Here is a 27,533-nt window from a genome sequence, read left to right on the forward strand (position 1 = left end):
AAACATAAAGAATGAGAACAATCATGCATTAGGGAAAGTTAACTAACAGCATTTTGTTCAATCACTACGTGGGCATGAGCATACTAGTAATGCTGCAACTGGCAGTGACAACCTAAATATCTGTGTGTTAATAAAACATAAGAATTTTTTTTATATTGAAAACACCATTTGACAGCCTAAAATGATTGACAACCGTTGCCATATTTGAACAAAGTTCCATTGTTAAACAAATTTTGAATTTAAGCCATAAGTCTACCTCCCAATAGCTATTAAAGGGCCAAACTCAAACAAGTCTGGGCAGTTTTAATGACTTACCCATTATCAACGTCACTAACCTATCCTTGTTTTTTTTTATATGCTGTGATTGTGCAACAAGCTTCAACTATAGTTTCAAATCAGTTATTTAAATCTCTTTTTAACAAACCTGTTTGAATCTTGACTCTGTGTAACTTTGATGTAAACTGATCATTCACTACAAAAACATGACCAGGCTCAATTTCCTTTGACTTGGGCTCTTTGCTCAGGACCCGTTGTGTTGGCTTGCCACACGCCAATGACTGAAGAGCTCGGATCAGCTCTCGTTCAGGAATATCTGTCTCTTGCTGAATTTCCTGAAATTAAAATTAGAATCATTTAAAACTAAGATCCACTCAACCCATGGCTGTTTGTGGGACTCTGCTTTGTGCAGTTGGCTGCTGCGCTTCACCCACAAAACATAGTCTCTACACTTTACAGTATATTCTACAAAGTGATGAGGCGCTATAGCAAATGCAAGGATTATTATTAGTATTAACTTTTCTTTACAACTGTGCTTTCGGTGACTTGTAAGTGCAAACATTTTGCTGAAACATTTTTTAGCATCTTTCGGCTGCATAAATCTGTTGTTGCCAGGCATAAATATGGGAACCACATTTGCTTGTTCCCAATCTGTCAGACCTTTCCCAGTGTTGACTGGTCAATTTCAGGTTGTGTCAGTGCATTACAAATCTCCTTCCTTGTTTCTTCAGCACTTAGGGTACAGTTAATCTTTTATAGGGATTTATTGATCATATTCCACTTATGAATCATGTTTGCACCAAATCAATCTCACCTCAAATGTATATTTTTCTCTGTTGTTAAACAGCATTAATATAGTCATCTGGAAAGTAGACACTTGTAATATGTGCTTTCTGGTATTAGAACCAGTTACTTGAGCTCCACCTACGCCAACCTCAGATCCGTCTTCCTATTAAGCAAAATGTAAAAGATACATCAGAGCTGATACAACAAACATAGCATTGGAACAGATCATACAACAAATGTTAGTACACATCTTAGAACGGGAGAATGAGAGAAATAATGCATTTTGGGATTAGTATAAAGGGCTTTTATACTCCAACATACAAAATATCCAACTGATTTGAAAATTTACATTGGGATCAAAGCTAACAATTCTCATTTCCATTTTCCATCAAGGCATCATGTATAACAAATGTAGTTAAAAAGATAGTTTGGAGATTAGTTGCCTTTTTTTTAAAAAACAAAAAAGTTAAGTTAAACCGACATTCAAAATCACAGTTAACTATACAGCATCTCAACAGTTGAGAAAAGGCTATTAAACAGTTGTATCACTGAATACATTTACTACATATCAGCTTTCATTGAGGTGAAATACAGAGGTGAACATTACCATCAACAGGACAACATCTCCCTTCTCCATCTATATTTAACAATGAACTCCTTCCCTCTCCTACAAAGATCAGTCGGTAACCGGACGATAAATAGGCGGTGAATGTTTCCTTATCAATAACTATTTCTTTACCTTTTTCACTGGGCCATAGAAAGTGGCATTTAGATCTGCTGAACCCATGTGGTGTTGGAGTGTGAGCTGTCGTCCACTGTGCTTTGCCAAGTAGAATCTACAGAGAAAGTGAACGGTTGCCAAAAGTCATTTCAATAGAATAAAGAAGTTATTTAAACAGCGAGATGAATATAACAGCATTTAAATGGCTTTGGGTTTGTTGCAGCCCACTTAAATACAAAGCTATCATGATGAGGAATTCAGCATGCTCTCGTCTTGGTCAGTCCACTCAGGTAACCCCACCCCCACCAGTACAGCATATCCTGCGTTTATCTTTTTACGTTAAAATGTATTGAAGGGATCCACAATATATAATAGACTAGGATTAAAGTGAATGTTAAAAATGGAGAAATCAAGAGAAATCAAAGTTTCAATACTCAAGCCTTGTTATTTCCATTATAGAATTACAAGCACACAAAAAACTTCACATTAAATCATAATCAGCTTATATAATTTAAGTATTAAAATGTTAAATTTTTCAAGGAGGAAGGATCCTTTAAAAAACACATTATTTATTATTTTACCTTCTAAAGACTTCAAAGGCATGTCGTGGTGCTGGAGGGATGTTACATTTTGGTGTGGCTGATTGAGTAGGCCAATAACCCGTGGTTAAGACTCTTACTGTCAAATCAACACCTCCTAGAGAAACCTGAAGAAGAAAAAAGCCATTTTGATTTGATACACAGCAACAAACAAATCTATAATTTAAAATACTTCACTTTGTATCATAGAATGTTAAATTGAGATTAAAATTAGTAGTTTAAATACATTTGTTTTAAAACGTCAACAATAACTTGCAATTATATAGCACTTAAAAATGGCAGCCAGAATGAATCATATTAAAATTCTGCAATGTAAAGCACTAGGATAAATTAAGGCATTCTATATTTAACACCATTAAATTATTCTCAAAAATATTTTAGTTGGGTCAATTTAGCTAAACATGATATGTCCCCTATGTTAGGAAAATGCCCTTAATCCAGGTACTAGAATTAATGCAGCTGCATTGGGAATTGTGATTGAATGTGTTCTCACCCCTGTAGATTGTAAGTGCTGTCGGAACTCATCCATCGTTGTGTTTGAGATACTCATGTCCCTGAACATTCCCTCCAGTTTGGATGTAAACTGGCAGCCGCATTCAGTCTTGAGGGAAGAAAAGAAACATTTCAACTAATTTTGGAAACAGTTGAAACATTAAGTACAATCTTGATAGATACAAGCATTTCTAAAGAAATGTTTTAATATTTAGAGGAGTAATAATGCCAGCCCAGTTGTATAGTTTTGTTCCATTGTAACCTGATGAAAGTAAGAGGATTCCGTCAGGCTAAATTGACAAACTTATGAAAACATATTGGCTCAGTATTCTACCATGATGGGCTGAAGTCCTTTTGCCCAAGAAGATGCAAAAAGGAAGGCGACTATTCAAAATAAAACTGCATCAAAGAAGAAACCTGGGACATTTAAATGGTTTTAAGATGAAAATCTTAGATATTATCTGAGAGAATAAGTGCAATTTAAAAGGCTTTGCCCACTGTGCCACTAAGTCACACAGACCCAAATGCCACAGGTATGATTTAATTATGCACTTAGTGTATTGTATCTAAGTCTTGCAGCACTAATGAATAAATTTCCATTTAAAGTTAAGAGTAGTGCTTTTGATGCAGAACTATAATGGAAAATCCTCAAGTGATGTTATAGGCCATGGAGGCATTTAAAGGCAAAGATCTTAAAATCAACCCTTAATAGTTAGGGAGCCAGTTGAACTGGACGAGGATGGGAGCCTATTGTGGGAGAGGATGAGGCTTTAGAGTTCTGGAAAGTGGTGAGTGGAGCTGGGGAAGTGGGCAGCAGAACATTGGAGAAGTTTGGGTGACAATGGCATGGATTAGGGTTTCAACTGCACTAGGTGAGTTAGTAGCAGAGGTGAGCCATGTCGGGGTATTGTAGGAAAATTAGATTTGGTCAGAGCCAGGATGAAAAGTTTAAAGGAGGACTGAGGATCGAACAAAATACTGAGGTTTTGTGCATGCTTTGTGAGTTGGAACAAGCGACAGAGAGGTCAGCGCCTGAGGTCAGGAACACTGGCAGGATAATTTTAGTTTTGTTGACATTGTTGGGAGATAGTTAAGGCTCATCCAAGACATGATGGCAATCTGACAGAACAGTAATAATCCTGAAGTCAAGGGTGGAGTCAGAGAGGTAGACATAGAGACCCCAACACCTGCATATGCATCAGCAAAGGGAGCATGTAGATCAAGAATAGGGCAGTGCTGAGGAACACTACACGTGACCATACAGAGATAACCTGCTGTTTACTTGGGGCTTCTGCCAAATTGCCCTAAATAGATCACATACCATTTTCACAAGTAGAACATATACTTCATCAGAATGATTCTCACATTGTATCCTATATTCATATCACTGAAAGATTATTGCACATAAATAAGTAGGATAAATTTGTTCCAAGGATTCTGTATTGGAAAAATTGGTTAGCACAAATTCAAATAATATGATCTTATTAAACAAAGTTGCATTTTCACCTTAAGTTTTGAAATCATATTTTTCTCGGAGTCATCAGACACACTTTTGTTGGTGAGAAGTCTTCTGGCCAAATGTTGCTTGTAATATCGCTCAAACACATCCTTCTCCTGCATAAACCGGAAAAGAACCATGGCCTTGTCTAAGATGGTCTCCACTTCTTGTTCTGTCAGCTTTAAAAAAAAATTGTGATCTGTTGCCTTTGCACTTAGCCACATTTTTCACATTTCATCATCATTAAAAGCAGCGAGTTTCAAAGATTTAGTTCAACCAAAAGATGTGATACCAACACTTATTAAATTACTATAGTCTACATTTGGAAAAATCCTGACCTTAGCTCAGCAGATGCCTTCACAAAAGAAATACATCCTCCCTAAATCTTAGCATAGCTTATTTCTGCAGAAATTGTGTAGATGGAATTTCTTCCTGGAAATGACATTAATCCCTGGAATATGAGGTGGTTGCTGTTCTCTGGAAAGAAACATGTTAAGCAGCCTTCTGATATTCTATTTGGAGGAGCGAGTTGGGTAAATGCAACCGAGTGCAGTCATTTATATTTAAAACTACCACTGGGACTCTTCCGGAACATCGTCATTCAACAACAACGACTACCTGGATTTATATAGCGCCCTCCACGCCGGATGGCATCTCAGAGCGCTTTACAGTAACGGATCCCGGGACCGAGCCAGGGGGAGGGGGAGGAAGGTGACCAAAGGCGCGGTTGAAAAGAAAGGTCTTCAGCAGAGCCCAGAAAATGGGAAGGGAGGGAGCGAGGGGAAGAATGTTTTATTAATTAAAATTAAATTAAAAAATTAGATTCAGAAATATTTTTAACCTCATTGGGAGCTGGTGATCAATTTGCTTTGATATGAAGTTTTAGGGGGTTACTTTTTAAAACTTAATGTTTTAATATTTCAGTGTACATTTAGGAGTATTACTTTACAGAAGGCTAGCTATTGTTCTAGCAGAAAGCAATCTGTATTTCCCTTTAGAAAAGAGGGGCTTTGATAAGAATGACTCCCCTCTCCTTTGTTGCGTGTGCAACAAAACAAATCTAGGTACAGGTAACGAGGACTGGATTACACTCTACAAACTCACCCCAGTCTCCATAGTACTAATGGACAGAAAGAAAACTATACTCCAGTTAAAAAGTTAAACTACTTACTCCTTTCACTCCCTTCTTCAGCTTGTCATCAATAAATAGTGACAAATACTCAGGAGATCTTGAGTTGAGATTGAGGAAGTATTCAAAGTCACCAGCAATGGTTTGTTTGAAGAGACGGTCATTGTTGAACGAATCCTGAAGGAAACGATCAAACCTGCCCTTCAGATCCAGAAGGCCCTGTTCAAACAGAAATTTGTGCATTTAGACATCAGATACATTGTACATATTAGCATTTACATGAAACAAATCTGAAACATGAAACCTGTGCAGTCTCCTCCATATTTATAACTGAAATTTGCTCCAAAATGTTAGTATATTTATTCAGTTAACCGAAACAACTTTTAGCCTCGACTGAGTCTTAAACTTACATCAAAACATTTCAAATGCTTTAATTTATTTTGTACATTAACACAAGCTAATGTTATTCACATTATGCATGACAGAATGTTGCTTATTAATGCATTTGAATTTCTAAAATTCTGTCGTATGCCTACAGATTATACCACTTCACGATACATCTTGTGAAACACTGAGATGTCTCAACAACGTGATGAGGCGCTATATTAAATATAAGCATTATTAGATAACATTTATTAAACATTGAATACATCAATAAAAGGTAGATTTTAAGATCCTTTTAACTTTTATTGACCATCACCTTTTCTGTTCTTTAAACGTATCAGCAATAGCAACAGTGCAAAAGTGTTTCATACTGACCTGAATGTAGTCAACTGGGTTCTTGCCTTCTCCTTCCTCAGATACCAGAGCTTTACCCTGCTCTCTCAAGTAGGAACTCATGCATTCACACATCGTTTTCAGACCGTTTGGTACACGGCTGAACAGTTTGTACATACAAGCTAGATCTGAAACAAGAATTTTTTTTGCTCATGTTACATTGATTTTTCCCTTTGTCACATTGTCCCCATTGCATTAAAAAAAGATACACCTTCATATTTTTCTTTCAGCAAAATAGCAATGTTAAATATTGCTGTTGAACATCGCCTGCCCTTTTGGCCTTGCTGAAAAGTACAATGAACAAAGAAATGAAAGCAGCAGTTATGCAGATTCAAATACCAGCTAGGTATGTATGTCATTAAACCAAATTCTTGGCAGCAGAGTGTTACTGTTGGAATATTTTCAGTCAAGCTGCACAAGTTAAAATCGTAAAATAAAAACCGTTTGCCCCAGGGAGCAAAGAATTCCCTAGAATGGCTGGTAGTCTAAGAGTTAACACACAAATTAGTATTTTTTTGTTGAGATCACAAGAGTTTGTTTTCCCAGTACTAACGTTTGTGCCCACTGAGTTTTTTTTCTCATGCAGTTCCACATAGAATCACGTAGATTATTCCTTTATAATTTCAAGCCCATGTCCTTGTCCATCTGTCTACTTCTCTCTTGAAACCCACATCATCCAAAGGAAGAGTTATTTCAACAATAGTTAAATATTTATGATCTTACCAAAATGCATATACTTTGATAGAAAAATGTGTAATTTTCTTTGAGTGTTCGTAGAATGAAAATCAATTTATGAAAGTCCATAAGTAACAATTTTTTTAAAAAATTCTTTACCACCTCTTTGAATTTACCTTCTGTCTTTCCATTTTTTAGCATATGGACTAGGCCTGAGTTTTCCATTTCTACTATAGTCTTCATATGTTTGGAGATGAGTTCTCTCTCCACCACCTTAACAATTGGCTCTTCTGTAGACTTATCAAGGCAGTGCATCACTCGCTCAATTTCTTCATTAATCCTCGCCTCCACCTTCTTTATGTACACAGATGCACTGTTCTCTGCCAAAAACTTCTGGCTTTCCATCTGTGCAAAAGGACACATTACCATTTTTTAGGACAGGATCCATAAAGACAGAAGAAGTTTCAAAATTCCTTCAATTTAATTTGTGTTAAAAATGTAAAATTATCTTGTGCGACAAAAGCATAATCAAAGAAGATTAAAGGGCAACCTTAAACATTTTCATTTACCACTTCACTTATCTTCCCTTAACCAGCAAACAGTAAAATTACAAATACCTGAAAGAATTCAGCAGACATCTCTAAAAATGGAGCCTCAAAATCTTCCTCATAAACTGATCGTCCTTCTAGACCTAAAATCATTAGCATCTGGCATGCGTTTCGAATTGCACCTCTAGGAATGAAAAAATGTAAAATGCATTAGATAATTATCTACTCAACTTCAGTTTTGTGTTTCATGATCATAATTATGAGATAATTCTTCATCTGATCTTTAAATCACAAAAAGTTAAGTTAATGCAATAAAAAAAAGTATAATAACTTTACAAACAACTAGTGCCAGCGATTTATAAAGGAATATTTTGACTGGCATACACACCTATCCACCACCTCTCCCTTCCTCTCCCGAGCAATCATATCCAGAAGTGTTTGCCGTAGGTGGTCTCGAATACAACCGTAGCGTACAACCTGATCTCTGAAAATGATCAACCCCAGGTTGTAAACATTCTCTACATTATTCTGTTGTACATACACACGATCCTGAAAATGAAAAAGAAAAATATTAATACTGATTTGGCTGATATTTTTTCCACTATTTACATCAAAACTGTAGTATATGGAGCCTTTCAACAACAACAAATTACATTTGTATAGCACTTTTTATATCAGTAGGATGTCCTAAGGTGCTGGACACTCAAGGGTTTGGACCCAAGCTAGGGGTTGGGAACAGGAGGGGTGGAGGGCAGGGAGGGTATGAGTAGGAGGGTCTTGAGATGGACCCTCGAGGGAGGCAATTATTTTTCTTTCAGTTGCAATCTGTTGACAAAATAACTATGAATACAATCTCTGTCCTGTCACTAGCAATAATGAACCAACCACCACAAAGCAACTATAGCTTGCTGCTGTGAAGAGAAATAAGTGATGGAAACATTTTCACTGGGTGCTCACAATTCAATTAATTTTTCATTGCTATTGGTAACTGAATTAAAGAAGGCCCTTCAGAAGGGTGAGGGCTATAAAGTGAGCCAAGCCAGGCTGACACAACCAGCAGAAACCTTGCAGCAAAGAGCAGCATCAGTAATACATAACCTGCAGCTTTCTGAAGTGGAGCCAAAAAAACAGGTACCTCCAAGTACATAGCCTTCCTTAGCTCCTAACCAAGTTAAACAAAAACTCTGAAATTGCAGAACATTTTAACATTTTAATTGGCAGCCTGCAATAAGAAATTATAGCAACATGAGCATTTGTATAATGTTCAAAAGTTAATCATTTATTTTGGCTGGAAGCATTTGTTTCAACCAAACAGAACACAAACTGAATCTCGTTTAGGAGTATATAAGCAGTATGGTGCAGACACATTGCTCTAAACTTGAGATATAATGGAGTCCAATGGCAATGCAGTATTTAGAAAACAGAGAAATGGGAAAACAGGTAAGATTAGTTTCGGATATGGTTTAGATTTTGATGCTCCGTAAGCCTCTAGATTGTTTATTTAAAAAAATGAAATGATTAATTTTCCTGTTGTTGCCCAGGCCTTAAATACAAAACAGTTTTGTCTATTTTCGGAGGGGGTGGGGGGGGGGTGGGGGGGGCAGAAAAAGGGTAGAAGATGAAAGAGAAAAAAAAATCCATTCATATTAAGGGGCAAAGGTGCCCAATTGAGCTGATTTATGATGTTATCCAATTCTCCCAGCCAAAATAAATATTAACTTTAAAAAGTGTACGTAAAATCAGGTCCATAATACACCAGAAAAAGAGCAGTTTAACATAATAGTAATAATCCTTGCACTTGATATAGCGCCTTTCACATGAAGTGAATTGACTGTATATTTTGTGGACAAAAAAGCTACAGAATTGTAAAACTAAGATGGCCAACTTGCATCTGGCCCATGTGACTATTTACACATATGTAATGCGGCCTACAGGCTGCAAGTTAGCCTTCCTTTACTACCTAACCTTGTGTGGCAAATGAGAAAACCCAATCGGATACTATTTACATTCAACGACACATCAAGTTAAACCCTAAACAGATTTAAAAAAACATTCTCCCATCTCTGCTCACACATTAAAAAGGAAAGAATGTGAACAACAACTTGCATTTATTTAGTGCCCCTCACACAGGATAGTTTCTCAAAACAGTAACAGCAAAATTACCATTTTAACTTGAACCTCATGCAAATAAACCAGTGAATGACCTTCATGGAAATAACGATCACTTATGGACCCGTACTCTGATAGCAACTTTACTTGTGAATCAAAGTGCCCAACAAAGTTTAAAATAAATCACCATTTTCTTAATTTGTATTCTACTACCACTCATCAATCCTCTTAAAGATTTCCTTTCACAACCAAAGTTCTTGCTCCACTCTATTAGGATAGGCCATCTCAGTGGTGCTATTCACAGCTCAATGACAAGAGTGTCAATGACCCTCTGTATCTTAGAAGAGATGTGGTTTTGTTTTGATGCAAGTTTGGTGTGGTCAGTTTTTCTTCATGAGAAGTGGACTAACCACAAAGTACAACAACAACTTGCACTTACATAGTGCCCTCCACGCAGGGTAGGGTCTCAGAATGCTTAACAGTGGCAAAGACTGGCTCTGAGCCGGGGTGGGGGGGGCAGGTGGCCATAAGCATGGTCAAAGAGGAAGGTTTTCAGGCGAGTCTTGGAAAAGAGGAGGGGGCAAGGTGGAGGGATTGAGGGAGAGTGTTCCAGAGTTTCAGGGTGTAGTGGCTGAAAGCATGTCCCGCAGTTGTGGGGCAGAGGGTGTGAGAGACAGGCAGGAGGCCTGTGCCAGTCGAACGGAGGTGCCGGGTGGTGGATTGGGGAGTGAGGAGGTCGGAGAGGTACCAGAGAATGAAGGGATTTGAACACAAGTGTGAGGATCTTGAAGTCGATCCGTTCAGTGATGGGGAGCCAGTGGAGCCTGGTCAAAACTGTTGAGATGTGGGTACGGAGTTTGGTCCAAGTCAGTATGCGGGCGGCAAAGTTCTAAATGAGATGAATCTTTTGAATAGTGGAGACAAGGAGACCAGCAAGGAGTATGTTTGATTAATCCAAGCAGGAGGTGACAAACAAGGGTTTCAGCTGCATTTGGGGTAAGGTATCGTTGGAGATGGGCAATGTGGCGCAGGTGGAGGAGGAAGGACAGCCAGGGGGTCGAACTGGACGCCTAGATTACACACTGGCTTGGTGAGTCTGAGGAAGAGCCCTGGGAGATTGAGGAGTTCAGATCCGCAGGAGTGTAGATGTTGACGGGAGCCAAGGAGTAAGTGCTCCAAATAGCCAACATGACAAAGAAATGCAAATTGATACTAATACTATAATCAGACAGTTAAGTACAGTGGAAGGTAGTTAATACAAAGATAAACTACTAGCTCACCATGTACATGAGGATGTCTCTGATCATCACCATTGCGGTTTGGTGGTCATTCCAGGCTTGATTTAAAGTTTGGAGGAAGTTGTTATTCAATGAATTTAGCACATCTTCCCGTACCTATAAAATCAACATATAGTTTTGTAATCATCCATTTTATATCAATATTTAAAAATATCTGTTTTTAAAGCTGCAAAAATCACCATGCACATAAATTCAAATGAATAATTTTTGTAGACAAATTGAGGCAATACCATTTTTTTAAAAAATTCAATGTTTAAGTGAAATAAGAGAATACTGAACTACATGAATTCACAACACTCCAAAGTTTGCTTTAGATTGAACAGTTTTGTACAATAAAAAAGTATAATAAAATATGCACAAGAATGTTAGTAGACATCCATTGTGGAAAACATGATTATTACATTTTATTTTTTTTCAATACTATATATTTTATTGTGAATAAGTGAATCTCAACCCTCTTCCAAATACCCACTCAATTACTTTCCATTAGAAACAGCAGATACACCTACCTTATTGATCAGATGCTCAGTAACCACTTCTCTCAATCCAGTATATAGTTTCTCACCATGCTTATGTAATACCATTGTGTAAGCATTTCGGTAGAGCTCCTCAAAGCTGAGTCCACTATTATTTTTGCGCTGAATCTCTTGGATTGCATTCTTCAATAGATCCCAGATGCTATTTACATACTTTTCATCCATTGTCATCTGAAAAACCAAATGTAACAATCATCAAATTACTGCTCGTCCGGAATTTATCACAAAACAAACTAGACATCTTCCATCATGGAATAACTTATAAATGTGCAATAAATCATTTTGAAAGACCAAATTGCTGCAGTTCTTTAAAAAAGACACATTAACAGTTTCCATTTACTTCCATTTCCAAGTTCTGAATTCTATCTGAAGATAAGTAGGTGTCCAAATAATTCTTAGAAAGTAGTTTATAATTAGATGGTTGAACTTGCCAAAATAATTATTTAATTAATATTTGAGGACAGTATTGATCAACTATACAGTACAGCTGAAAACAAATCTCTAATATTTTATAAACGGTTCTTGTGAAATCTCATACTCAAATTAAGCTGAAAGGAGATCAGTACTACTTCCTTCTAATTTAGTTTCAACATTAAACACTCCAAAAATAATGCTAACACAAAAAACCCCTCTGCTCCACAATAAGACACATTTACAATCCCACTGCATTTTTTGTGTAATTTATTTCTATCCCGTCCCCCCTCCCCTCCACTATTTTTCAGATAAACCATCCTTTTGACTTTACCTCACTGCCAATTTATGGGGAGCTTTGGGCTGTGGTCCAAGTTGAGTCTCCCAAACTCATTTTATATGGTACCCGTACAACCAACAAAGAAGCAAATCTTTCATTCCAAATTTAAAGTCAGGTTTCAGAAGCACAAGGCCAAATGTTTGGCCTCATCCCATCATCAGCCACTATTTAAAATGTTTGAGATATCAGGTAGTTAACAATGCCTTGACATTATGTGAAGCGTCAAGAGACACCCAATAAAGAACAACATGCCATAACTATCCTTGGTTCAAAGAACAGTTTAAATCAAAAATTAAAGTAGAAAAACAGTAGAAAATTGTTCACGTGTATTAGAATGATCTCTCAAAATTCCAAATTTAAAAAAAAATAATGGAACCGACATCAAACTAGGAATCATGACACTGTAAAACAGCTGACATTTTGGCTAACATGTTTAGGTTTTACACCTACACAATCAAAACAATTTTGTCCACCGTTGGCAGAAAACATCTGAAACATACTCTTATTTGAAAGTCACTCAGGTACGAAGAGAGAATTCTGATTTTTTAAAGAGCAATTGATTTTTATTCGCATTGCCAAAAACAGGGTATGAAATCTGAGATCAATGTAGAAGCAGTCTACGTTGCTTTTATTAAATTTGCACATTCAGCATTTTTTTAAAAATATGCAACTGCCTTGAATTTTTACTGTTGCAGCAACAATTGTGACACCTTAAAATCTGCTGCTGCCACTACTACAACAGGAATATTTTACAGAAGTGTTAAATATCACGAATTATGCCCACAAAATATATAGTTAACTTTGCAGTATATTCTGTGAAGCCTTTGAGATACCTCAACAATGTGATATGATGCTATATCAAATGCAAGAATTATTATTATTATAATACAACAAGATTACATTTGTATAGCATTTAATAATAACATTTGTATTATTGTAAATATTGTAAATAATAACATTTACATTATTATTGTAATAATACACAACTTAACAAGGATAATCAAACACCCTGCTACAAAAGAATCATTCAGTGCTAAAGTGGTGATGCACGAGGTCAATCTTCAATATTGCCAAGTGTTTGATCTCAGCTACAATCGTATATAGGTAGGTATAAAGCAGAGACCAGGCATCTCCAATCAGAGTATTTAATCCTTACATTTCCTTATACTTGAGCACAGATAATACTTGGAAGTAAATAAGTCAGCCCCATCCTTCTGGGACATGAGAGGAAAAGGTGGAAGAAAATTAGGAGGTGATATGCATTTTGCAGAAACAAAAGAATCATTTCAAAATACATACATTTGATCCAAAAGTTTAAAAGATCCACGAGAAATCTATAAGCCTGTAAAATCTTATTCCAAGAGCACATGTTGTTGACTGGTATGATCTAAACATTAAAATGTGGTTAATTGTAGAATTTGAACATTAACAAACAAAACTACTCTATTTGGCACAGGCTTGCCGGGTCCTGAAGCTCCATTGCATAGCAGTGGCATATTCCATTTTGGGAAAAACTTTGGCAGGACACAGAAGGACATCACCAGTCAGCTGACCATGGAACATCATCTGTGCAAATATCCATGGCCCAGATTCACTTTCCTACCTGGAGAAAATCCAGAAGCAGGATTGAAATAAGATCTATAAACTAACAGCATCTGTTATGATTAAATTTCCCTTAATTTCTCTGGCAAAGAATAAATGTTAAAGGGGAATGTATGCAGCGGAACTGCAAATGATCAAATATTACAACAGGAGATACCTGTATACGAAACAGGCAGCAGTGCTCCTGATCTTATTCCCGTATTTTATGCTATTGTTTACTTTAACACACAAATCAGAGTTACTCGATTTCAGATAAAACAAAACAATTAGAATGTTATATTCTTTTACAAATTCATTATTGCTATAATTTTTCAATATTGAACTTTGTAAATAAGTGTTAAGTATGTTTGCCTACATAAAGTCACTATACTTGACAGTACTTAATACCACAGTAAAGGTATCCCTTTTTTATAGTTTAGTATGTATTCTAAAGCCTAACTCTAAATAATCTAGAAAGTTTCAATAATGCCTCTACAAATTAATTTCCTTTGAGGTCCTAATGAATAGAAATTGTCATCATATTCAAAGGTCCAAGCTGCATAAACATTAGGTGAGCAACTACAACTTGAATATCAACCTAGGCTCCCAATCGATGACATGGAAGAGTCCTAAAGGAATCGAACCGTGGTTCAAGACATTACTCCTCTAGGCTTGTTCCTGTGATGCTGTTTTAAAAGGTGGTGACCAGAAACCGTGCTTCCTGCCGTCCCGAAAATAAAAAACTTCCTGCACACGCTTGGGGAAGTACCTATGAGACGACATATCCACATTTCAACATTAACTTCCTCAGATATCTGATAGTGAATTAACTCGACTGAAACTTATACTCTGCACCCCTTTAGCTTGCAAAACAGAACCAAATGAAGGCTTCTAAATGTAAACTGAACCTCCCAAAAATCTGTTTATAATAGAAGCCAAAATCATCATAGTTAGAACAACTTGTTTACCAGAAATAATCCAATGAAACACTAAGGACTCCACAAGTCCCCAAAGCGTCCCTCAGAAGGGATAGATAATAAATGCCATAGATCATCAAGAGAATGACTCATGTTGCAGAGAGCCATTTCATCCATAAAGCCAAAAGGCTGCGTCTAATCTTCCAAAGGACCACAGGAGATGAAAACTTCAACAACCTGTATAAATAACTACAATGTCATACTGCCAACAAAATAGAAGCATGAATTAGGTAGAAGTGGTAGGGATGTTGATCCTTATATGTGGTAATCATCAAATCAACCTGTATTTGCTGAAACCATGAATTGAACTTATTTTACCTTCAATGAAATATGTCAGTAGACCCTCTGGATCATTTACATTCTGAGAAGCTGCGTATCAGACTAAATATGTTCAATGAAATACTTGCTGCAGTTTTGCTTTATAGCTTTAACTGGGGAGGGAATGGAAAAAATTAACAAACTAAACTGGAGATAATCAGCACCCCCTTATAACTAACAGACACAAAGATGTTTGCTAGATAATGTACCCAATTGGTAGTTATATATTTTCAGAGTCATACATTTGCGTTGTTGCAGTCTAACAGATAAGAGTTTAATCTTTTGATGAGAATTCCCTTTGGTTAACTTTGAAAGTTAAAGATAGTATCAATTCTCTAAAATATAATTTTACCAAATTTTAAACAGTTCCTACACAAATACCAGCCATCAATAAAAAACAGATGATACTCCTAATTGTTCGGTCTAATTCCAGGAATCCTAGAAAAGTCCTTTAAATCAGTTTAAGCCATACATATCAATCTCCTAGGTAACATTAATTTAATCAAAAAAGTAAATGAAGATTTAACCATGTGGAATTACTGTAATACAGTACGACCCCAGAAATCGTTGCATGGTAAACTGCCATGTACTTGGGATTATACCTAGAAGACAAATGTTTGCAGAATACACTTAAAATTGAATTAACGCTTCATAAATGTACTAGTTAGCATCATTTCTTTGTTTATGCTTGGTCCCAGTCTCTAAGACAAGAAAAAAAAATTGGCTTGGTTCAGAAGAATATAAATTACCAAACGGAAGAGCCTTCACTCCGAGGAATGATCCTCAAAAAGTTTGCCTATGGGCGTTCAACCAATGATTGGCCAATCTTTCTTCAAAACATCTAACATATATTGACAAACTAAGTTTTAATTTCCTTGTCCAACCACATAAACTTCACCAACAGTTTCTTAAAGAACCACCTCAATTGTAAAGCAGGAAACCAAACAAATTTCTCCAGTCCCTTAGCCACTTATGCTGAGAATAGTTATAGTGCCCATGTTTACGGAAGCCATACCCTTTGGCTCTCGTCAATGTCTAAAATCTCACGGCTCTCACCTCCCCCACCTACCCGACCTCCCCCTAAAACTCTCCGAACCCGTACGCAACCTCGGCGTCAGGTTAGACCCCCAATTATCCTTCCTCCCCACATCCGGTCCCTCACCAGCACTGCTTTCTTCCACCTCCAACACATCGCCCGTCTCTGCCAATATCTCTCCCCAAAAGCCGCTGAAACCCTGGTCCATGCCTTTTTCACTTCTCGGCTGGACTACTCTAACGCGCTCCTCCCCGTTCTCCCCTCCACTACCATCCATAAAATCCAAATCATTCAAAACTCTGCCGCTCGCATTCTTACCCGCACCAAACTCCGCTCCCCGATCACCCCAGTCCTGGCCAGACTGCCTATCCCAGAGAGGATCGATTTCAAGATTCTCATCCTTGTATACAAGTCCCTGCACTCCTCTGCACCCCCCGACCTCTCTGACCTCCTCTCTCCTCAAAACAGTACCTGTTGCCTTCTTTCCTCCGTGTCTGGCCTCCTCCTCCGCTCTACCCTTGGCAGCCGTGCCTTCAGCCACTATGTCCCGAGGTTCTGGAACTCCCTTCCTCACTCCCTTCCCCTCGCCCCCTCTCTTCCTATTTTCAGGTCTCTGCTGAAGACCTTTCTTTTCAACCGTGCCTTTGGTCACCTTCGTCCCCCTCCTCCTGGCTCGGCTCCGGGATCCATTATTGTAAAGCGCTCTGAGACGCCGTCCGGCGTGGAGGGTGCTATATAAATACAAGTTGTTGTTGTTTCTCCTCTTTTCATTTGTGACATATCCTTGACTGAAACAGCTTGCCAAAGTTAAACACCCTTTTCTCTCATGAAACACAATAACTAAATTCTACCTTTGCAGATCTTGCTGGATGCAGGGAGGACTCTGTCTAGATTATGCTTTATTTATTCGTCTTTGGGGATAGACATTTATAAAATTGTTGAAATATTTCGCAAGGAACATATTCAATTTACAATCTGAAGATATATGCATGTTATATAACCGCATATGATCTGTGAATAATCGGAAATAAAAGGTTAACTCTAGTAAACATCTATCTCTATTTCCCTATGCAAATCTTTGTTCTCTCTAAAAGAAAAATCTGAATACCGCCCCAGCAATAGTGTATACGCTGCAATTCAACAGGAAACCAAAATGGTTCGCAAGTAAATAAGAACATCAGCAGAGTAGAAGAGAGGACATGTACTTTCAGCTCCCCATTTCAACAAAAAAGTAAAGAGATTGTAGGAGGTAGTCCATTTTCTTTGTGGTGAGCAGATAGAGATTCACCAATCGCATATAGGTCATAGCTATTTCAGGAAACAGCTCCTGAAAATCAATGCTTCAGACTGCTTAGTTACAATCCGAAGGCATCAGAATCTTATAATAGTTAGCCTTGGTAACTTTTGAAATCAGTTTGAAATATTTGTAACCTGTATCAGTGAAGCAACCTCATAAATCATCCTTGATAAGAGGCAAACACAAAATAACCTGCTTCACAAAACTGTATATACTTATTTCTCTTTTTTTAAGAGTTCCACTCTTCTGGATCCTGCGAGTTTCTGGAATAATTGTCAACTTTAGATCATGGTCTGAAATTCCTGCTTTAAGATACAAAAGTGCCAAGATTGACAGTCACTTTCTGATACAGCCCTTCGATCATCCATCTTTTCACTTTTATTATCCGTAACTCAGGCTGTAAGGCAACAAAAACTTACGTTTACACAGCCCCCCTTACGCAGGGGAGCGTTCAGAACGCTTGACCGGGGCAGAGCACGCCAAGCCGGGGGGAGTTGATCGTAGGCACGATCGAATAGGAAGGTCTTCAGATGCGATCTGAAGTTGGGGAAGGAAGGGGCAAGACGGAGGGATAGAGGAAGGGTGTTCCAGAGATTCGGGGCATTGTGGCTAAAAGCGCAGCCACCAAAGTAATCCAAAAGGATAATCCTAAACCTCAATATCAATGCATCTGTAAAACATTCATTTGAACTTCTTGCTAATCTGGGATTGTTAGCACAGGGTACTCCTAAATTTCACTTTGGCCACCTGAAACTAACAAATATGTCTCAAGGGCACACTTGCATCTGCCAATGCCCAATGGTAAACCTACTGTGCAATGAGCTCAGAGTTGACAGCTGTAGCAATCTGCAACCCCTTTATTCAGCAATAGACAATAGATTACAATTTTCTCGTGCTAGAAATAATTCATAACCTCAAGATTCATTAGGAAAGAGAGGCGATAACCTGATCAATTGCTTCAACGGAAGAATAACAAATGGACAAGATAATGAACAATGTAAATAAATTGCACAGACCAAAGAAAAATAAATCCCAAAAAGATTGAATGAATAGGACAATTAGAACATAAACAAGGAATGAGAAGTAAAAAATCCTACACATTCATAGTTGGACTCCTCCTCAACTGTTGCAGACAATATAATTTATTAGTTTGTATAATTTGACTGCAACTTCAGTAAAATTATCATATTACAGTTACCTATAAAACAGTATCCTCAATTTGCCAGCTCAAAAGCATCCTCTAAAGTAAACTTTAAAGAGACATAAATTTAAACAGTACATCTTAATATCCAAAATGAGATTTTTCACATTAATGAAATTGTAATTCCTCTCAACAGGACCAGAAATTTGTGACAACCTGGGTTTGTTAATATTCAAGCACAGGTTCTAATATCACAGGGAAGAGAGTTACGGTTGGCCTCTGGGCTCAAAGTTGAACAGAAAATTAAGTAAGGTTCACACTCCTGATCTCCACTCAGTTACCCAAGCTGAAGATGTATGTGGATGGCAGATTGCACAGGACTACAATTCCTCCCCCACCCACACCATGGTTGACTAGCCAGCCTGCTGACGCTCACAGAGATGGTTCACGCAAGAATAATGAACAGTCGAACAAGCTGCTGAAGGGCACTCAGAAAGTTGTGAAAAAAAACATACACCAGAAGAACAAGGAGTCCAAATACCTTCAACAGAGAGAGAAAATTGCTGAGAATTTTTATATTTATAGCATTTATAAATTATAGTAAAATTTGAAAATTCAACCCTTTACACCTACAGAGTACAAATAAAGTAAAAGTTACATGTTTTTATCCACTGAATTCCAATTTCACCAAGCCAATTTTACTGCTGGTTATACAAGACAGCAGTATGTTTAGTACATTTCTAGAACACTGAAGTACAAAGATGAACACACACTCCCAGCTGTCAAATGTTTTTGGAAGAGGCCCAGAATATGAGAATTCAGCAGTTGACTCCTGCTCTCTGCATGCACACACTCATCTTAAAGAGGCAATGTTCTTTTGCTCACAATCTAGGTTCAATTTCAATTCACTTTTACAGGGTCAAAAAAAATCTCTCACGAACAAGTAATTTCCACCTCTACATGCTGTGGAATTGAAATGAATGACCTGGAAGCAAAAGTGGGTGCTCCCTATGGCCACCATTGTAAACATTTCTATTCTAAACGGATGAAATGTCAGGAAGCAAAGAGAGAGGAGAATCGAGTATTTGTTCACAGCTTTCTCACAAAGCAGATGTTTTATAGATTCCCATAAAGCATTTTAACAACACTACTGAGCTCTTGGCAGTCGTGGAATGCTTTAGAAGAAAAAATATTTATTCCACAGTATATAAAGAATTTTTGGGTGTTTTTTTTAAAAAAATGGTTATAGTGAAGGGTGCACTAATTCACCATGAAAATTACTGTTTGTAACTAAATTGGAAAAATATTGCCAAGTAGTCCTAAACTAAACATGAAACATGGGGCCTTCTGCAAATCCAAAATGATTTTGACTTGTTGTGAAATTTCACCTTGTCTACTGATCAAAAATGTAATACCCTCATAGATTAAAATAATACAAATGCATTAGAATAATGCAATGATAAGACTTTTTAACAAGATGCTTCCCATGTGTACACCTTATAAAATAATATTGGTTCTTTTATTGTGTTAGTGAACAATCTCAGGAGGATTCAACAATTCTCACAGACAATTTACACATCCAAAACAAGAAAATACTTTGATAAGAGTTATAGCAGAAAATGCTTTATATGTCTGTGAAAAATGTACAACATGAAAATATTCACCAAAGCAAATGGGCACTATTTCTTTTAAAAAATCTAAATCTGCAGCACAGACATTGAACAGTTGGTCCTCCCGGGTTCCATGTCATGGAGTGTTAGTATTTGGGTTCACAGATATGATTTCACACTTGGTGAGTTCCCAATCTCTGCCATATTGTCACAGAAAGATATCAAACCGAGATCAGATATTTCTTAAACGAAGGAAATAATAAATAAGGGGACATGTCTCATGTCACCACTGTGAACCTTCAAGTTCCTATCTCAAGAGCAAAGTCATTGGATGAGAGGGGATGGAAGAGAAATTCAGGTTGTGAATTTGAGCACCACAGAAATCATTATCCAGGCCAACAATTAAGCGTTGTATTGGAGTAGGATCACATTGTTAGAAATGCGGACATGTTAAATCAAGGTCCCATTTTCCTGTTCGAGGCTCAGGTGGAAGTATTAAGATCCAATGGCATTATTTTGAAAAGCAGAGTTCATCCAGCGTCTTGGTCATTTGTCTTCCCTCATCTAAATTCACTATAAAGTTATTTTTATTGCATGACTGAGATTCTGTGGGTAAAATTAGCCTGCATAATAACAATCATTACAGCCAGCGTTAACTTTAGAAAATTATACAAAAGTGTGCAAATTTATAAGTGGAAAGTTATACTAGAAGTTTGACACTTGTTCGGAGAAAATAAAACTCAAAAAGTCCCAATATTAAGCATATTTGCACAAGTCAAAGACAAGTTTTGCCCACTGTCAATTCATTTTACAATTCATATTCTGTGAAGCGCTTTGAAATGTCTTGAAGATGTGATAGCACTATATCAAATGCAAGGATTATTATAACTCACTTTTGTCTGTGTACTTTAGCTCTGCTATTGACCACTTAAAGTTAGTCTCAAAATCCTCTGCATTTCCTTTGCAACAGCAGAGTTGATTTGAACAGTTCACTTTAACCTATCTTCATAGATAGATGAAGGTAACAATGGCAAGTAAACACAAAAAGCAATTTCAAGGGAAAGTCAGAAAATTAAGTCATCAATAATCCAGAATCTAAAATAGTGAATTTGCAGCAAGTTTCACTCTGGAATATGTCAGACGTATACATGACAACAGCTGATAGTTTTTTTTAAGCAAAAAGAGGTGGTGTTTTCTGCACTCAAACTTATAATTAAAATAAGCATGGTGCAGAACACAAAATATCAAGAAAGACAATGGGTTGATTTTCTTTACACATTAACCACAATTGGTTCTTTCAAAGAAGCTCCCAATTTAGGTTATTGCCATTTCAAATAAAATTTACCAATCCTCCCAAAGTCAACACAGTCCTAAATAGAGTAAATTAACATATATAGTAATTTTGAAAATAAATACAGTAAAGATCCGAAACTTGACTTACCAAGCCCCATTTAGGACTAGATTTCAATCCTTGCTCATATCACTTTAAAAATACACTTGCCAATCTCGAACTAGTGATGTTTTTGATTGCGTAAAGAACTAGTCTGCAGACCTTAAGTAGCTTGCTATCACTCACACCAGTTATTTTGACATTAATAAAATGATCGCAACACTACAAATAGGAAATAAAATTTCTTCTGATGGACTATTTTAAATTTTCCACCATTTTATAAAGAGTAAGCGATGATCATACTGTAAAAAAATCAATCTTTTTACTGTGTTAACTCAGGTTACAGAATATCAAGTAGCTGAACCTTCTGCAATTTCAACTTTTTGATATCTGTTTAAAAGCAAAATTTACTGAGTATACTCAACAAAGTATTCATCGGAGTCAGATAGCATTTCTAAAGTGAACAAAAGTGCAACCAAAGGAAGTTGTGTCTTTACTTTGCATATTAAAGCATATGTTGTACAGTGGACAGGAATGAACAAATATTGCACACAGCACAACATTTTTGTGTTATTGGGCCAAAGTAAGAGTGGAAAGGGCTTAGGGAATATGAACAATTTCATCCCAGGAGGCAAAATGCATGAAAGGATTTTTAAGAGAAGAACAGATCTGATGTGCCAAATAATCTTTTCCCATTCCGTGCCTTTATGTAGGGTCAAATGAAAATTCACAAATTGGTCAACAACTTTCATAGCAATATAAAAGCATTTAAAAAAATTAAAACAGTTCATAACTTCTTTAATTCCACTTACCTAGATATTGTAATATGTGAAGGTTTTGGTTATTATTTTAATGCAATATTTAGCCAAGATCAAGATAAGTCTATGCTGTGAAATTTCTAATTCCTAAATCAAGAAGATTAAATGCTCTTTAAAGGTAACCACAACTGCATGGAATCACATTTTTAATGTAATTAAGTATTTTGTCAATACGAGAGAAGCTGCACAATATTCAACTCCTAACAAAAAAAAGTTAAATCTCATAGGAAAACTTCTTCAGTTCATGTAACTTCTATGCAATTCGGATGCAACTTTCCTATTTTTCCAGATACAACCTTCCTATATAAAAAGGTGCAACTCCCACCCCTATGAATTGCATTTGGAGATAACACACACTTGGAGATCATGGGGAAACATAAGGGAAGCTCTACAAAATTCAACTGTTAGCAAAGAGACTTCTTGAAAATTCCTTCCAGTGTCAGCAGAACTCACATTCACCAAATGTCATTTGGGGCCTCCCAAAAATGCTTTATAAGTACATTACTGTATTCCACAGAAGTATTTTCTTGGAAACAAAGTACATTAGCATGTTCCAGTGAAAATACTTCAAGATAATCCTCCATTCAACAATAAAAATGATTAAAGTAACTGTAAAATTCTACACAATTTAAGATACAGTATTCCCTGGCATCATTTTTGCTGGCTTAAATAAAATCTTGAGTACATGATATGAATATTTGATTGCTGAGATTTATTTCTAATCACCCAATTCCTTTAAAATAAGAATAACAAAATCTTCACTGAGCATACAATCCACTACCTCAAATACAACCATCGTGTCACATTAACTCTAAGGGTAATGTAAACAGCACTAACTCGCCCAATTTAAAAACATCTTGTGGCAACAAATTGTATGTTTCCATATAACAATTTAAATAGTGAGTTTTATTTGGTACAAATGAGAGAAAACATAAAGCTTATTTTCATTTAAAGCTCATTTAAAAATCTAAATAAAACGTTTTTCCTACTTAAATGTTGACTTCAGTACACATGAAACTACCAGTTTCAGCTTGGAACAGAATATCAACAGACATACTCAATCACAGTTCATCTTTAAAAAGTTAAAAAGCTACCCATTACTGTGGGCCATTTTGCCAAACCTAAAATATTTTCAATTAGTGCCATACCAGCACATGACAAAACTATTTTGCCTCCTAAGTATAACACATTTTTGCTTGTTAGAGTAAGGTCAATGCTCACTCAATATTCAAGCACAACCACAAATAAGGTTTCCGGTGTATTGTCAAGTCTTATAGGAAGCGCCTGTCATTTCCTTCAAAGGTGAATGAAAAATATTTGTTTTAAATAAATGTTATTCTAGCATCTTTCAACTCGCTTACAGCGCAGTCTGGAGCGAAAACAAAGTATTCATCGACAGAAAGCGTTTCCGGTCAGTGTCAAAGAGAATATTACTAAGATATTCTTAAGAATAGCCCCAACATTATAAATACAGCAAAGTGGATTACAGAGGAATTCAGCAGTCAGGCTATCCATAATAATATAATCGCCAGCTATTCATTATGTTGGCATTTCGATCAATGTGGGGGGGGGGGGGGGGGGAATGGGATGAATTGGGACAGCACTTCCCTCTACTTCCTGTGCCTCAACCCGACAGATCAATTCTAACGCGTCCATTTCAAAGAAAACAACCCAGAGAGAGAGAGAGAGGAGAGAGGAGAGATGTAAAATAAAAGAAGTTTTTTTTTGACGACAAAATAATAATAATAAAATAAATATTACAACCTTCTCTTTATTGACTTGCTCCCTTGCGCTTGGGGTGTGTGTGTGGGGGGGGGGGGTGTGTGTAGTGGGGGTGTGTGTGTGTGGGGTGTGTGTGTATGGGGTGGGGGGTGTGTGTGTGTGAGGTGTGTGTGGGTGTAGTGGGGGGGGGTGTGTGGGGGGTGGGGGTGTGTGTGGGGTGGGGTAGTGGGGTGTGCGTGTGTGTGTGGGGGGGTGTGTGTGTGGGGTGTGTGTGTATGGGGTGGGGGGTGTGTGTGTGAGGTGTGTGTGGGTGTGGGGGGGGGGTGTGGGGGGGGGGGTGTGTGTGGGGGGGGTAGTGGGGTGTGCGTGTGTGTGTGGGGGGGGTGTGTGTGTGGGTTGTGTGTGGGGTGGGGTGTGTGGGGGGTGGTGTGTGGGGGGTGGGGGTGTGTGTGTGTGTGTCCTGTCACAGCGGGGAAGAGCTCCCATTGTCCCAGGAAACTGTCACGATCAAGGCCGAAAGGATCTTTTTTTTGAAAAAAACAGGACCGAAACAGTTTGGCGATTAAAAAAAACGCACAGCACACAAAAAAAAATGGGGTGAAATATGAAACATCAACCCCTGTTTTTTCGAAAAAAAAGCAGGCAAGGCGAATAAATAATGCAGAGCGCAATCCCTGAGAGTTTATATTGTGTATATTACATATATATATATATATATATATAGATAAATATGTGTGTATATATAAGTATGTGTGGTGTGTGGGTGTCCACACATATATGTGTGCGTGTGTATATATATATATATGTATATATATATATGTGTATGTGCGTGTGTGTGTATATATATCTATACGTATGTGTGTGTGTATACATGTGTGTGTGTATACATGTGTGTGTGTGTGTATACATGTGTGTGTGTGTATACATGTGTGTGTGTGTGTATATATATATCTATGTGTGTGTGTGAGAGAGATTGGAGACCGACACAAGGCCCGGAGTTGTTTTTTCTCTCCCCCTCCCTCCTGGTCTCATGGTTTGTACGGAACCCGATGAATATTAATCAAAGCGGTGGAGGGAGGGAGGGAGGGAGAGGCCTGGTCCCGGGTTGACATCCGCAGAAGCCTGGGCCCTCGATTTGAACCGATGCCTCTCTCTCTCCTATTGTGTTGTTGGCGTTGGGTGTCGCGGCGGTGGTTTTGCTGACGGCCCGGGGTTTGTGAGAGGGGGGGGGAGAGAGTGTGGGGGGGGAGAGAGAGGGGAGAGAGGGGGGGAGGGGGAGAGAGAGAGGGGGAGAGAGAGAGGGGAGAGAGGGGGGGAGGAGAGGGGGGAGGGTAAAGGAGTGGGGGGGAGAGAGGGGGGAGGGGGAGAGAGGGGGGGAGGGGAGAGGGGGGGAGGGGGAGAGAGAGGAGGGGGGAGAGGGAGGGAGAGAGGAGGGGAGAGTGGGGGGGAGAGAGAGGAGGGGGCGAGAGGGAGAGAGAGAGGAGGGGAGAGAGGGGGAGGGGAGGGGAGAGGGGGAGAGAGGAGGAGGGAGAGGGGGGGGGGAGAGGAAGAGGGGAGAGAGTGAGGGGGAGAGAGAGAGGGGAGGGGGAGAGAGAGAGGCCTTGTACTCACGGGAAAGGCTCGTATCCTCATCTTGGTGTCTTTCTTGGTCCCGGCCTTGCCCAGGTTTGACATGGTTCGTGTCTTGGACCGTCTCCCAACCCCCTCACATTAGATAGACAGAGAGGAGTCACTTTTTTTAACGGAGAGATGGTTGGGGGGGGGGAGGAAGGAAGGAAGGAGAAGAGAGGAGAGAGAGAGGGGGGGGGGAAGAAGGAAGGAAAGAGAGAGAGAGAGAGAGAGAAAAGTGGAGGGGGGGGGGGGAGTAAATGAGAGAGAAAAAAAGTAATTAAAAAAAAGCGCGGTGGGGAAGGGGGGACAGAGAGGGAGAGGGGGGGAGGGAGGGAGGAGGAGGAGGGGGAAAAGGTTCTGGTTAAAGATAAAGAGATATATATCTATATATATATATATATTTTTTTAAAAATCTACAATTGGTTTTAATTAAGAGACACACACACACTCCCCCCACCCCACACACACACACCCCCACACACACACGAGCCCGAGCCCCCTACCCCACACGGCCGACGGTTCAGGTCGACCCCCCCCCACCCGACCCCCGACCCTCCTCCTCCCCCACTCACCAACCAACCAACCAACCAATTCCCCCCCCGCCAACCCCTCTCTTTTTCAGCACAAACCCCGCAGCGACTCCTCCTCCTCCACCATCAAACTGCGGGTTAATATATATATATATATATCTCGTGAGAGAGAGAGAGTGAGAGAGAGTGAGTGAGAGAGGTGTGTGTGTGTGTGTATTTACAAAAAAAAATCTGTTGTTGAGGAGGAGGAGGAGGGAAGGAGGAGGAAGGGAAGGAGAGAGAGAGGGAAGGAGACGCAGAGAGAGGGGGAGAAAAAACAACCCCAGAGAGGGAGGGAGAGAGGGAGAGAGGGAGCGCGACAGGAAAGTGAGAGGAGTGAGAGAGAGAGAGAGAGGGAGAGAGGCGCTGTTCGGCTTCAATGGCGGCCGAGGCCCTCTCAGTGCGCAGCCGACACTCTCGCGATAACTCGGCTCGACTCGACCCCCCCCCCCCACCCCCTCCTCCTCCCGACTCCGCCCCCTTCCCCTCCTCCCCCCTCTCACTCACTCCCACCCCTCTCTCTCACTCACTCACTCCCACCCCTCTCACTCACTCACTCCCACCCACTCACTCACTCCCACTCACTCACTCCCACCCCTCTCACTCACTCACTCCCACTCACTCACTCCCACCCCTCTCACTCACTCACTCCCACTCACTCACTCCCACCCCTCTCACTCACTCACTCACTCCCACTCACTCACTCCCACTCACTCACTCCCACCCCTCTCACTCACTCACTCCCACTCACTCCCACCCCTCTCACTCACTCACTCCCACTCACTCACTCCCACTCACTCACTCCCACCCCACTCACTCACTCCCACTCACTCACTCCCTCTCACTCACTCACTCACTCCCACTCACTCACTCCCACCCCTCTCACTCACTCACTCACTCTCACTCACTCACTCCCACTCACTCACTCACACCCCTCTCACTCACTCACTCCCACTCACTCCCACCCCTCTCACTCACTCACTCCCACTCACTCACTCCCACTCACTCACTCACACCCCTCTCACTCACTCACTCCCACTCACTCACTCCCACCCCTCTCACTCACTCACTCCCACTCACTCACTCCCACTCACTCACTCACTCACTCACTCCCACCCCTCTCACTCACTCCCACTCACTCACTCCCACTCACTCACTCCCACCCCTCTCACTCACTCACTCACTCCCACCCCTCTCACTCACTCACTCCCACTCACTCACTCACTCCCACTCACTCACTCACTCCCACCCCTCTCACTCACTCACTC

At 39.2% G+C, this 27,533-nt stretch overlaps 1 protein-coding gene across 1 annotated transcript in view; it reads right to left on the reverse strand.

The window, feature by feature from the left end:
• cul3b (cullin 3b) overlaps window positions 1-25,847 on the reverse strand; it is a 29,214-nt gene extending 3,367 nt beyond the window's left edge. Inside the window, exons 1-14 of the mRNA XM_042339052.1 lie at window positions 25,697-25,847; window positions 11,418-11,615; window positions 10,891-11,004; window positions 7,890-8,050; window positions 7,571-7,685; window positions 7,130-7,358; window positions 6,261-6,406; window positions 5,544-5,720; window positions 4,381-4,551; window positions 2,876-2,983; window positions 2,365-2,489; window positions 1,802-1,898; window positions 1,091-1,225; window positions 425-611 (exon numbers count right to left, since the gene is read on the reverse strand). Coding sequence (XP_042194986.1) covers window positions 425-611; window positions 1,091-1,225; window positions 1,802-1,898; window positions 2,365-2,489; window positions 2,876-2,983; window positions 4,381-4,551; window positions 5,544-5,720; window positions 6,261-6,406; window positions 7,130-7,358; window positions 7,571-7,685; window positions 7,890-8,050; window positions 10,891-11,004; window positions 11,418-11,615; window positions 25,697-25,759 — 2,026 coding nt within the window. The 5' untranslated portion in view covers window positions 25,760-25,847. The remainder of the gene's footprint in view (window positions 1-424; window positions 612-1,090; window positions 1,226-1,801; window positions 1,899-2,364; window positions 2,490-2,875; window positions 2,984-4,380; window positions 4,552-5,543; window positions 5,721-6,260; window positions 6,407-7,129; window positions 7,359-7,570; window positions 7,686-7,889; window positions 8,051-10,890; window positions 11,005-11,417; window positions 11,616-25,696) is intronic.
• Between the last annotated feature and the right edge of the window lie 1,686 nt (window positions 25,848-27,533).

Source organism: Callorhinchus milii, unplaced genomic scaffold, assembly GCF_018977255.1.
Source record: "Callorhinchus milii isolate IMCB2004 unplaced genomic scaffold, IMCB_Cmil_1.0 Scaffold11, whole genome shotgun sequence".
In the NCBI taxonomy this organism is placed as follows: domain Eukaryota; kingdom Metazoa; phylum Chordata; class Chondrichthyes; order Chimaeriformes; family Callorhinchidae; genus Callorhinchus; species Callorhinchus milii.